This window comes from Taudactylus pleione, unplaced genomic scaffold (assembly GCF_031769625.1).
Source record: "Taudactylus pleione unplaced genomic scaffold, aTauple2 ptg000342l, whole genome shotgun sequence".
Lineage (NCBI taxonomy): Eukaryota > Metazoa > Chordata > Amphibia > Anura > Myobatrachidae > Taudactylus > Taudactylus pleione.
Window position 1 is genome coordinate 6,872,685 of NW_028284743.1, and position 12,339 is coordinate 6,885,023.

The window sequence follows — 12,339 nt, forward strand, 5'->3', positions numbered from 1 at the left end:
AACATTTCATTTTTTTTTTATTTTTTATTTTTCTTCTAGTGAAATGCTGATTTCATCTTCCTGGTTCAGCTGACTTGCTTGGCTAAAATGGACGATTTAGTTGTACTTGACTTGCTGAATTGCCCTGTGTGCTTAGGAAAATTGGATGCCACTGCCAAAGTATTGCCATGCCAGCATACCTTTTGTCAACCATGCTTGCAGAGGATATTGAAAGCCAGGAAGGAGCTGAGATGCCCAGAATGCAGGACCCCAGTGTATTGCAGCATTGAGGATTTGCCAGCAAACTTACTCTTAGTACGCCTACTGGAAGGCATAAAGAGTGGGCAAGGCTTGGTGAGGAAAACCTCCTTTCAACGACTGGGAGGACTGTTTGCCCAAGACTCTTTTCTGAAGAGTCGAGAACAGAAACAAAGTCATGAATCAAATTACAGGCTGTTTCCAAAGGCCAGAATTGAAGTAGAAGGGGTAAGATACATTATAATTTATATTCATTATGCTTGTTTTTATTACTATTTGTAGTGAGTATTCCAATGGGTCTATGTTTTTTAGTAGAGAAAAATGTTTAAAAGTGATTTGTAGTTTTAGAAGTACGTTGAGGCAGCCATCTTGTGACCTTAACAATATACATGAACAATACATGCTCACTCTCCTAGAATGTCTGGGGGGCTGAATTTCAGGGACTTCTCTTTTCTCTTAGACTCTTGAGAAAGTTTGTCACTCTCTTGAATCCCTCCCACTTCACTGTGAAAGTGAGCAGGGACTTGTTTATGGGATTCACCACACAAGCTAGCCTCATGGACCACCAAAATAGGTCCACAAAGTAGTCAAGTATGATAAGATGTAGCCTGCCAATTCAGTAGGAACCACTGGTATTGCTGAGGCAATGCTTGATGATTATTTGTGGGGCCTGACTGTTGAGCAGGTATTGATTTACAGTGAATTGTGTTGTATTCTCATGAATATGAGAATGGTGCCTCCATTGTGAGCAGGCAATTGCAAAGATATAAGATGATCTAATGGTTAGCATTACTGACTTGTAGCACTGAGGTCTTAAGTTTGATTCCCACAATGTGTGGATTTTGTATATTCTCCCCATGTTTAACCTTAGTGTGTGTGTGTGTACATATGGTAGGGAACATAGATTGCGCAGGGACTGATGTGAATAGCGAAATATTCTCTGTAAAGCACTGCAGAATATGTGGGTGCTATATAAAGAACTGATCATCATAATAAATAATTTGTAATGGTATTTGCTTTATATCTGTATGTGTAAGTAAGTTTGTGTTTTGTGAATACCAGGAGGAACCAGAAATGACTAGCCCATACAAAAACAACCATCTTTTTCCTGAGCACATGTAATGTCTGATGCTGAATTCTGCCAGAGTATGTTTAGTTTGGCCTAAACATCAGAGCATCCTGCTAATGAAATGATATTGTGTTTTGTTCATGTCTGTGCTTGGACAGTGTAAGCACATGAGTTTACAGGCTGAGTATCAATTGTGACATAAGTAATAAGGAATGTTGTGAGAAAGGACTCTAAAGTTCAGGATTGCTCACTGTAATCAGACAATGGGATATTATTTCTCTGACAGATCATAAATCAAGAAAAATGTTTTTTTTTAATACATCACAGTTTTACGATCAAATAAAAATGTCACCTACAGCTACAGGCACTTCCAGTACTGTAAATAAGCCTCCCAAATCCCGCCTGCAGTGAAGTGGGTGGTCCGTATGCACAATGATGCATTTCATAGCAAATTTGCTGCATTGTGCAGAAGGGGCTTCAGTGATGCACCTCCCACCTGGACATCCCTCGCTAGGATTTCCCGGGAGGGATCATTGAAAAGTGCCTATAGGTTCAAGCATATTTCAGATCATTCTTCATAAGATAAAGAAATGGGTGTTAAGTGCTGTAACATGGCATTATTTTCTTTATTTACCTACATTTCAGTTAAATTTACTTTGTAAAATACCTTGCCACAACGAACTTCATTGGTATACTACACAGTAATGTTGCTGTCCACCTATTTTTACATTGTATGTCCTGTGCCCTCATGTGTCTGTTTAAGTCAACAATAATCTATTTGATTGTAGCCACTGCCCTTATTGGGAAGAGCAGGGAGTGGAAGACCAATTCCAATTTAATGATTTACAGTATTCTGCTCCTGTACAATCAGATTGTTCATTCTCTATTCACTAGTCACTGTGCTCAAAGCTGCTAACATCTTGTCCTGTGATTGGCTGCTGGAATACCAAGTAAAGTAGTATTGTGAATCTGTTCTGCATTGGGGGATGCTGTTGAGAGGAGGTTGTCCCTCCAAAACCAGAGAACGCCTTTTAAACATGGACATTAAATAAATGCACAACTTATTTTAAATATCAGATACTTTATTTCTGAAATTATATTTTTTATTGGTAAATTTAAAGTCTTAATAGACTTAATAATAGTTACTCCATCCTAGTTAACCTGTAATGAACAGTATCTGTTGCTTCTGGAGCTTCTTTGCAGAAATGTGCAGCATAAGTAAACAGCCCAATATCCATTTCAATCATATCGATGTTCATCAGGGCAATATATATACACTGCACTGACTTGGGACTCCGTTCCGAAATGACAGCAATATTCTGGGTGCTCCACATGGATATTCAAATAGATAAGCAGATTAGCGGCACTTGTGGATAATAAGTAGTAATTGGTCCACACAAACCTATAGTTCAGCGTTTCAGTTTCTGAAAAACTTTCATTAGGACCATTATTTTATATCATCCGTGAGTGCCGCCAATCAGGATACCGACAGTCACAATACAGACAACTGCATCCTGACTCTCAGAATCCCAACAGATTATAAAGTAAGTATTAGGGTCAGGGGGCTGCAGGAGGGGAGGGTTATGGTTAGGCTGTGGGACCTGAGAGTTTGGGTTGTGCTGCGGGACAGGTGGGGTGGGTTAGGGAGAGGGTTAGGGTAAGGGTTACAATACTAACAAAAACCTGTCAGAATTCTAACTTTCGGGATGTCGCTGTCGGTATTCTGGCGGTTTGCATCCTGACATTCTGGATCCTGTACCCAACTCTCTCTAACATCTATCCAACTGTCAGGGGCTTAGCTTCAACTAGAGGCCCAATGTGTGTGGAGGCTGGCACAGTACAATAGGAGAGGAATTGTGGAATTAGTAGGCGCAGGGAGGTGACAAGATCTTCTCCGGTACCTGGACAAGGTTCTCACTTCACCTCTTGGTAGGAACAGAACATACTTTCTCCATTCGTGAGCTACGAGAAATAACCTGAAAAAGATCTGTATAGGTCATACAGGCATTTAGTTCAATTATTACTTTTGTGATCTTGTAAAGTGACAGGTAATGAAGTCAGGCAGGTAGCAGATATGTCGGCGCTATGAAGCATCAGTCTGAATTCTAAAACCAGCAAAATTATTCATACGTATGATTCCCATCGCAGAGATCTTACTAGTGCTTTTAAGCATTAAATTAATTTCATTGAATGACTAGTTTGTAAAATACGGCTTTTTAGTGTAATGTCTGCTTCTCAATTTCTAGTCTGAAATAAATCTTCCACAGTTTATTTAATACATTCTAAAATGGGCCTCTCAGAAGCAGTAATAGCTGATACATTTTTAGCTGATCAGGTCTCTGGAGAGGCCTCTGCAAAACCTGCAAAGCTTATCAAGCAATACATGAACATGTAGTGCAGTGACTTGCGCAGTGGAAATAAAGAGCATTTGGATAAATTTGAATGAATTTTGTTATTTTTTTTTAGCCTTTTTGTTTTTAAGCAAATCTTAATATGATCATAACAGTTGTGTGAAAGTTTTCTTCGATTTACACCAATAATCTGTGTACTATATATTCTGTCTTCAGATGTGTCCACATACATCTTCCTTGCAGGTTAAACAGCCCTTCTACTTCCGCCATGCTGTGGCGTGACTTGCCGAGCGTTTTTTCGTGCAACTATTTACCTTGAAATGAGACTTATTCGTAAAGGGAAAAGGACGCACAAGCAGCTTCTGCTGATTAAAATGATGCCTATATCCCAGCATGCCTATATTCTGTGTGCTACTGCATCTGCTCTTGAGTTACGTTTAAAACGACTTGTAGCGCAGGTAGGTGAGATGTACACGTATGTGGACACAGTGGAGTATCCAGGGAGATCAGGCGGGGCACGTGTCCTGGGCGCAGTGGCAGGCATGACAAGGGGGCGCCGCAGGCCAGGGCAGTGTCCTCTGCTACTGGACTGCCGGGTGGTTCGGAATGTGCTTGACTCCTGCATAATTGACACCTCACAGCCTCTGCGATCACTGATCTCCCTGGGTTCTCTGCCTCCTCCGCTCTTACTAGTCTGCTGTTTTCCATTGTTCTGTTAGTGAATGTCAGGCTTCTTATATGTCCCTTTATATCATAAATATTTACAATTGGAGAGATTATATAATTTTTTTTTCTTCTAATATATCTCTCACACCACAATACCGACCACGTATCAATCACCACCCACTGATTCCCATATCTCAACCGTGCAGGAACAGAATGCAAATCAATCACCTGTATAAATAGATGCTTCCTGTAGGTTTATGTGATCCACTGCTGCGTCCGAAGACACAACATTGGATCACTCTGTGTGAACATCGGTCATATGAGTAATCTTCGGGACAAGTTGCGCACAAGGGCGCAGCCACTGGCTTCAGCACGCCCAGAAAATGGGGGCAACGCGCCGCTCCCAAACAGCCGTAGCCTGTCAATCAGGCTGCGGCGTCTGGGCACTGCGAGCGAATTCATAGTAGATCTAAACATGCGCAGTACAACTCCTGCACTTGTGCAGATCTCCAACCATCAGAGTTTTACACAAACCATCGGGTCTGCGCACAACTCTGAATACTGTCTGTTTAAAGCAGCAATTTTGCCTATAAAAAAAAAAGAAAAAAGACGCTGCAAAACCATTGTTTAGTATACTGATTAAAACCCTTAGTCTACATGGTTAATTCTATTTTAATTTTTGTAGCTTAGAAAGGGTTAATTACATATGTTTACACTTTAATCAATTCTTTTAAAATGTAAAAAAAAAATATTCAAGTATTGGCATTAATATACTCTCCTCCCTCCTGTAATACCAACTCTTATATAGAGACAGCCGGCGTCCTAGGGAAAGTAGTAGTATAGGATGAAGTGTATTCTGCCTCTCAGAATGCTTAAAATAACAAATCTTATCAATAGAAGTCACTTTAAAGATACTGTGCAGAGCTACCTTGAGACATACTAAGTGCTTTTGATAGCTCTAAAATAAAAATGTTAGATTTTTCTCATTTACTGCCTATAATAAAAGGATAAAATTGTATTCTTAGTTAGACTAGTGATGTTTCTGTATGACAGCATTGACTCTATTGTTAGTGCAGGTGAATGCAATATGCAAGCAGAATGTAATGCTCCTTTATATGTGCCTTTCCATGAGCTGTCTCTTTCATTAAAGCTATTATTACATTGTGAGATTCTCCACTTATACAACAAATGTCCTCTCTTTGTTACAGGAACCTCTGTAATACAAGATGTGACTGTACAGAATGTGGGCGTTTTCAAATTCCTCAAGGTTCATAGTTATTAACATGAACAGCTACTTTATAGAGATCATTTTTTTATATGGTAAAGTAGCAGAAGATGGCTCCACCTATGGTGTCCCCAATTCTTCTAAGTTGTAGCTCCCACGTGTTATATTCTTCAGATTTTCACATCTTGTGATTGACAGCTGGTATCTGTCTTCTTGTCACACATCATTGGAGTCTTAAATTAGATTACAGACTTTTTTTTTTTTCTCCTACAGCGCATGTTATGAAACACCTTTACCGTACTTTATTGTTACAGAAGGAAGCAATGGCGTATCTATAATGGTTACAGGGTGTGCAGTGTGCACGGGCCCCTAGGTCACGGGGGCCCATAATCCACACCTTGATCAAAAGAGATTGGGCCATTTTTTTCACAATCTCTTCAGAAATATGGTGCCATTGCCATATTTTTTAAGAAATCGCCTGAAAAATGGCGCACGCACAGAAGATAGCAACAACTAAAGGGCTGTGCCAGAGTTATTGTTGCCTTCAGCTTGCGCTGTTGCTATTTTTTAGGGAAGCGGGGGCCCGCACAAAAACTCGCTCACAGTCCCCTCGATTGTTAAAACGCCACTGTAGGAAAGAGAGTGCTTATTTATTAAACAATGTTTTCTAATGTCATTTTAAAATTCTGGGTAGAACTTTTTGAACTGGTAAAGAAAATGGAAGCGCTGTAACGCTTGTAGATTTCCATAACTCTGAACACACAGAGAGCAGAGAGTGAACCGAGCAGTATTTACTCTTGTTTATTATCTTGTTGAAATTACAGCAATTCATTATCAAAGTTTAGTGAACCCCATCGGTCTGCCAGCGCTGCAATTACATATACAAACCTTCTGCAAGTTTTTAGCTTTGCTTATATGTTACCTGTTTGAAAAAAAAACCAAGAAATGAACCCGCACAAGACTCAAAAATAAAAAGTATAGATGTGAAAACCAACGTAACAGCTATAACTATGCAATATCAATATGGCGCTGTGTTGGTGGTACTCCCGGAATTAAGATAGTGAAACCTATTTTTCTGTGTTTGCATAAAAGTAAAGGAAGATACAATTCTTTCTCTGGGGCACACTTTAGAAAATTGGTTTAAAACATAATTTTGAATGTATAATACCTCTAAAATGATGTATATAAGGCAATTAAAACGTATCGAGTCTATAAATATTAACCCAATAAGGACCAACAGATTATGACTGCCAAATGGTAATCAGCAAAAATCTAAATTGAAGTAGCGATTATAGGCATATCTTTTAGTGCAAAAATGATATATATTTATTATTCAGGGATAATTGAGCTGACTTCCTTTAATATATCCATATATTTGTATTTAAGAAAAATCTTATTTTGAGAGTGACATAAAACAATTATATCAACTTATTGAACATTCACATTTAAATGTTGTAACTTAAAAAATAATAATTAGTTTAAAAAAAAAAGAAATATATATATATATATATATGTGTATATGTATATATATATGTGTGTATGTATGTATATATATATATATATATATATATACTGTATATACAAGACCACCATATAGATAATGTATATAAAATGGAAATCTCAGATATATTACCTCCTAATTAGGACATACTTGCCAACAGTGTAGCAGCCTCACTCATGCTACACAATACCGAGTTTACCGGCATTGTGGAACGGGGGGCGGGACCACGATGGTGCGTTCATCAACTGCTCTCCCGGACCGCCCACTTTTACAAGGGGAGAGCAGATACCAGTGGTGGGGGGCTGGGGGGCACGCCTGGGGGAAACTTGCCCCACGGCAAGGGAACACCACCAAATTTTCCGGAGCCTCCCAGCCATGGTGTAGGTAAGTATGAATTAGGTTGCTCATAGAATACACTATCCACTAGGCTGATACCACTTGATATAGAAGTGGGTAACCACGTCAGACCCTTACATAAGTCTATAGATACTCTTAGTAGGAGCTGTATTACTTCATGCAAAGAAAAAACACACTGCTTAATATGTACACAAAATGTTTGTGTTATGAACCAGGTCTAAATCAAATCACAGAATGCATGAATCATAAACCCATACTATTCAAACAGTCTAAAAGAGCATATCAGAACTGCAATCGGGTTGAAGTGGGGCGGAACTGCATTCCGTCACTTCTATTTGGAGACGGAACCAATTCCGCCTCCTCCGGCGCCGCAGAGAGGCTCCATTTGTCGGGCGTCCGGCTCCTTTCCCACAGTACCAGGGGCAGCAGAAGGCTGGAGTTCACTCCTGATCTGTGGCTTCCGGTTCTCGCAGTGTGCACTATGGGAGAGACGTCTAAAGGGGCCTATCCATTAGCAGATGAACGATATATTGTTCATTCATTCATTTTATCTGCTAATGGATAGGTCCTGAACGATGACAGATGCGCACTCCCGCGGCCGATAAATTGCATCGATCATCTCTCCAACATGTTGGTCAATTATAGCATATAGCTGTATGATATTAGCAATATCGTGCAGTTTATATGCGGTAACCGACGAACGACGAAAGATATTAGCAGCAGCTACAGAGCGCTGCAGAGAAAAAAATCCACTCCCTGAATGATGTCATGCGATATCGTTCATCGTTCATCGTTTGACAAAATCTGTCATGTACATGACAGATATCATTCAGCACAGCTGTCGATCAGAATTTTCAAGGGATATCTTTTGTCTTTCATTGCTCAGAAATTGCCTCTGCTAATGGATAGGCCCCTTAAGGGCGGGTTGTGAGTTCCACCACTTCTCTAGGACCAAGCACTAATTACAATCCTGTTACAAATTTTTTATTTATTTTTGTATGAACAGCACACAACCAACATAGAAATTATGTAAACCGTAACCCACCAGTTTGAGTGCAGAGAGAGATCCAACAAAATTGTGGTGCAGGACGATATAATTAAACAGGAGGAGTTAGAGGCAGGGAGATGAGGCAGTACAAATGAATCCAGTTAATATGCAGATATTTGTATTAGGGATCCAGGCAAACTGAATCACTTACTGTGGTGAGTGGTAATTGACAATGACATCCAGTAAACTTTATAGAGGTCTGTTTTTGAAGATGAATGAACTTTTTTTCACTTGCAGAGATAAATGTTAGCAGACAGGAGATCTGGTAAACATGCAGTAGTCTGTGGTTGTGGATGAGAGAAACTGTTTTCACTTACAAAGATGAATGATATCAGACAGGAGATCCAGTAAACATACAATGGTCTGTAAATCACTGAGGCCAAGGTAATCCAAATGGTAATCCAAGGTGCAAGAGCAGACATAGGACACAGCAAAACTCCTGGAGCTGCAGTGTATGACAAGCAAGGTCAGGCTATCATCAGTGCTGATGAGTCAGTGAGAACGGGCTATGAAGGGGCTTGATTGACTCACCTAGCTCACTCCCATGGCTCACACAATCAGTTGCATAAAATTACATGCAATGCACAGAGGGCTGCGCAGCATGTAAACATGAAGACTATCTTTGTAGTGTCCTGAATAATGTGTTACTTCCCACAGGTTTTAACAGTTTGCACAAATATTCAGGTGATCTTTGCAGCAGCTGTATATATCAAATGTGAAACACTTTCATATATACCCAAAATTAGAGCACACCTGAAAGTAAGGGACAGAGTATTGGCTGTAAACGTGCAGAACAAGTGAACGTCTCAGTCTGGGATTATATTAGCCAGTGGAGTGTGCACAGGATAAGGAGACAGCTGTGGGTGTCCGGAAATGACGCACGTTTCACCTCATAGGCTTGGTCACATGATCGCCTCAACCTGAAAACTGTCTACACTAGCCATTAGTTATTCAGTATAGTTGATTTACACTAGAGAGAGCCAATCAGATGCCTCTATTATTGAACTCATGTTAGATTCCTCAATATAAGGGGTTAATTGTCTATATTCTTGTTTGTTATGGCATGGATTTGGTTAAACGGGAATTGTATATGTTTTGCTTATAGACCAGGACCTGGCTAAAGGTTATGATAGGGTAACATATGGATAAAATAAACGTATACCATGTAGAGATATGTCATAATTATATTCCAGTGAATTCTGTGGTTAGGTGAGAATATGAATTAATTATAAACTTGTAAAACCAGGTGAGATATCGTATAAATAGTAATAAATAGGTTGATGCATATAGTAATAGAATACTCTATTATTATGATGGTGGTGAATGTGTTATGTGTTTAATGATATGACATGATGGTGTTAGGTAAGTATATAATGTATAATCAGCTATAAGGTTACTGAAAATCAAAAAAAAAAAAAAAAGTGTAATATGTGTGAATTTAAAATAAAAAGTGTGTGATGTGAATGTGTGATAATAAAAATGATTACATGCCCATATAAATGATACACCACCATTAACATAAATATAAGAACAAACATAACAAGTGACAACTATGAGGTTATGAAGAAAATGACAGCAATAAATATGTGCAATGAGAAAAAAATATATATGTGACAAAATGGTGTTGTGAGAAAATAGATTTGAAAAATGTATATATCAATAAAGATGATGATCTCAGATCTCTAAAATATATATATATATATATATATATATATATATATATATATATATATATATGTATAATGTGTATTCAATCCTGTAGGAAGACACTGAAGATTTATATTCTCATTCTGTCCATTCATAGCCAAAGTTCCCAACTTGAAGGTCCATTAACTTTCTTTTCTTAAAAAGGCTTTGGTAATATCTTCACCTCTTTCTTAGAGCTAATTTAACCAAAGATTATTAGATCCTGAGCTGAACTGGAATGTTTTTGGTAGAAGTGCTTGGCAACTGTAGTTAGTTGTGTCATCTTTTGTAGATCAGTACTGTCCTTTCTTTATGTGCCAATAAGCTCTGAGGCCCTTTATTTGAGCACATGTGTCGTCAGGCCACATATTTTAATTTACCTGATACAATATATAACATTAGTAATTTTACAATTGATGTTTTTAATTTCAATTATGTGTCCATATTTATCAATCACAGTTTCAGTCTTAGAGATATTCCACATAAATAGTTGCCCTTTATGGTTGGATTTTTAGTAGTATTGTTTAGATTTATCTCCATTCTTCACAAAAATTTCCCACAAATCTTATGCTACTTTTTTTTTAACCCATGGGTTTATTTTGGAATACTAGATGCTCCCATTATGGAGTGCCTGTTTAGCATTTTTGGGTCTAGTACTGGAACTCTTTTAATATAGTCTTGTTGTCAATTCCTTACTTTTGACATCAAGGACCTCATCATTTGAGCAGTTTCATCTCAGTCTAAGAAATTCACCTTTTGGGATGCTGTTTATGGTGGTGGTGGGGGGAGGAAACTGGTACCATGCAACAGATTATTAGTAGATGTTGTTTTTCTGAAGATTTATGTGGCTAGCAAATTGTTTTCATGTCTATAAACCCTCAGATCTAAAAAGAAAATGCTCTCCCTGCTATATTCATAGGTAAGAGTAAGGTTGTTGTCATTCTGATTAAGGATCACTGCTTGAACTCCCAGACACTGTCTGATACAGGTATACAAGGATTCTACATCCAAACTGGCCAGTAAATGACTAATCTCCAGATGTACAGTATATTGTTAATCTTCCTTAGCACATCAGTTGTACGTACGAAGGAAGTCCCAATACGTGATGCCTGAGATGTGCATCAAGAAAGGTGCTAGCTCTCCCAAGAAGTCCTCCTTTGATAGACACAATTGGACTACCTGAGGGTTCTGTCAGATTTTAATGCATCTTTGGTAGCATGTAAAACATTGGTGGTCTTGGTTTGGATACTGATAGCTAATCATGTTCTGTTTTGGTGATGGTGCCATTGTAATTAGCTCAGTTTATTATCTTCATATATGTATTCGTACACTTTTATGTGGGATCGAATAAAGTTTTCTTGTAACATGAGGTGTCATCCAGTTGTTTATTTGCCCCTTAAGGTACCAAAATCGTATCTCTTTAATGGCTTTTCTTTCTTTCCAAAGGCTGTTTTTATTAACATTATTTTTACTAAAATAAAGTGAAAAAGGGTGTTTTCACACCCTTTTCACATTATTTTAGTATCACCTAAAGTTACTACAGGGCAATTGGAGTAGAATTCGTAAAATTATACTCCAAGCCCTAATTATCACTTTTTTTTAGTAAGCAGATCACATATCCCATCATTGTAATGGGAAATGTGATCTGGCCAAAGTTACTAAAAATAAATTGTGAAAAAATACCGGGGAAAGCCCTGTGATAATAACACCACCTGGAGGTGGCGTTATCCAGGGTCTCCCCAGTTACAGGACTCCTGCTCCGCTCTAACGGGCAGAGCAGAGCCCACAGCCGGCCCCAGTGATCAGCTGTGTGGTCTAAACAGACCACACGCTGATACACTGTAAAAGAAAAAAACTTACCTGAGTTCAGGGACTGGTGATCGAGGCTCCGGTGATGTCCTCCCTCCGGTCAGCTGGTCTCCCATCTTGCACTGGGGCCCGGTTGTCACTTGACCGGGTTCCAGTGAAGGATGGGATGTCAGCTGACCGTAGCCACGGAGGACATCATAGGAACACCGATCACCGGAGGTAAGTGTATTTAAGGGAGGGGGGTCGCGATCGCGCGGCTTAGCGATGGGGGCAGGGCTTAGCGACGGCCGGTCGGCGCATGCATCAGCACTTGTCACGATATTTTTTGCGAGAATACAGTGGTAAGTGTGCAGGGGGGATTCGCAGGGACAGAGCTTTTATCGCAAGCTT

General features: G+C 39.1%; 1 protein-coding gene across 1 annotated transcript in view; it reads left to right on the plus strand.

The window, feature by feature from the left end:
• The window catches only part of SH3RF2 (SH3 domain containing ring finger 2), a 280,359-nt gene that overhangs the window by 138,047 nt on the left and 129,973 nt on the right, over positions 1-12,339 (plus strand). The window contains exon 2 of the mRNA XM_088443979.1: positions 40-465. Coding sequence (XP_088300105.1) covers positions 88-465 — 378 coding nt within the window. The 5' untranslated portion in view covers positions 40-87. The remainder of the gene's footprint in view (positions 1-39; positions 466-12,339) is intronic.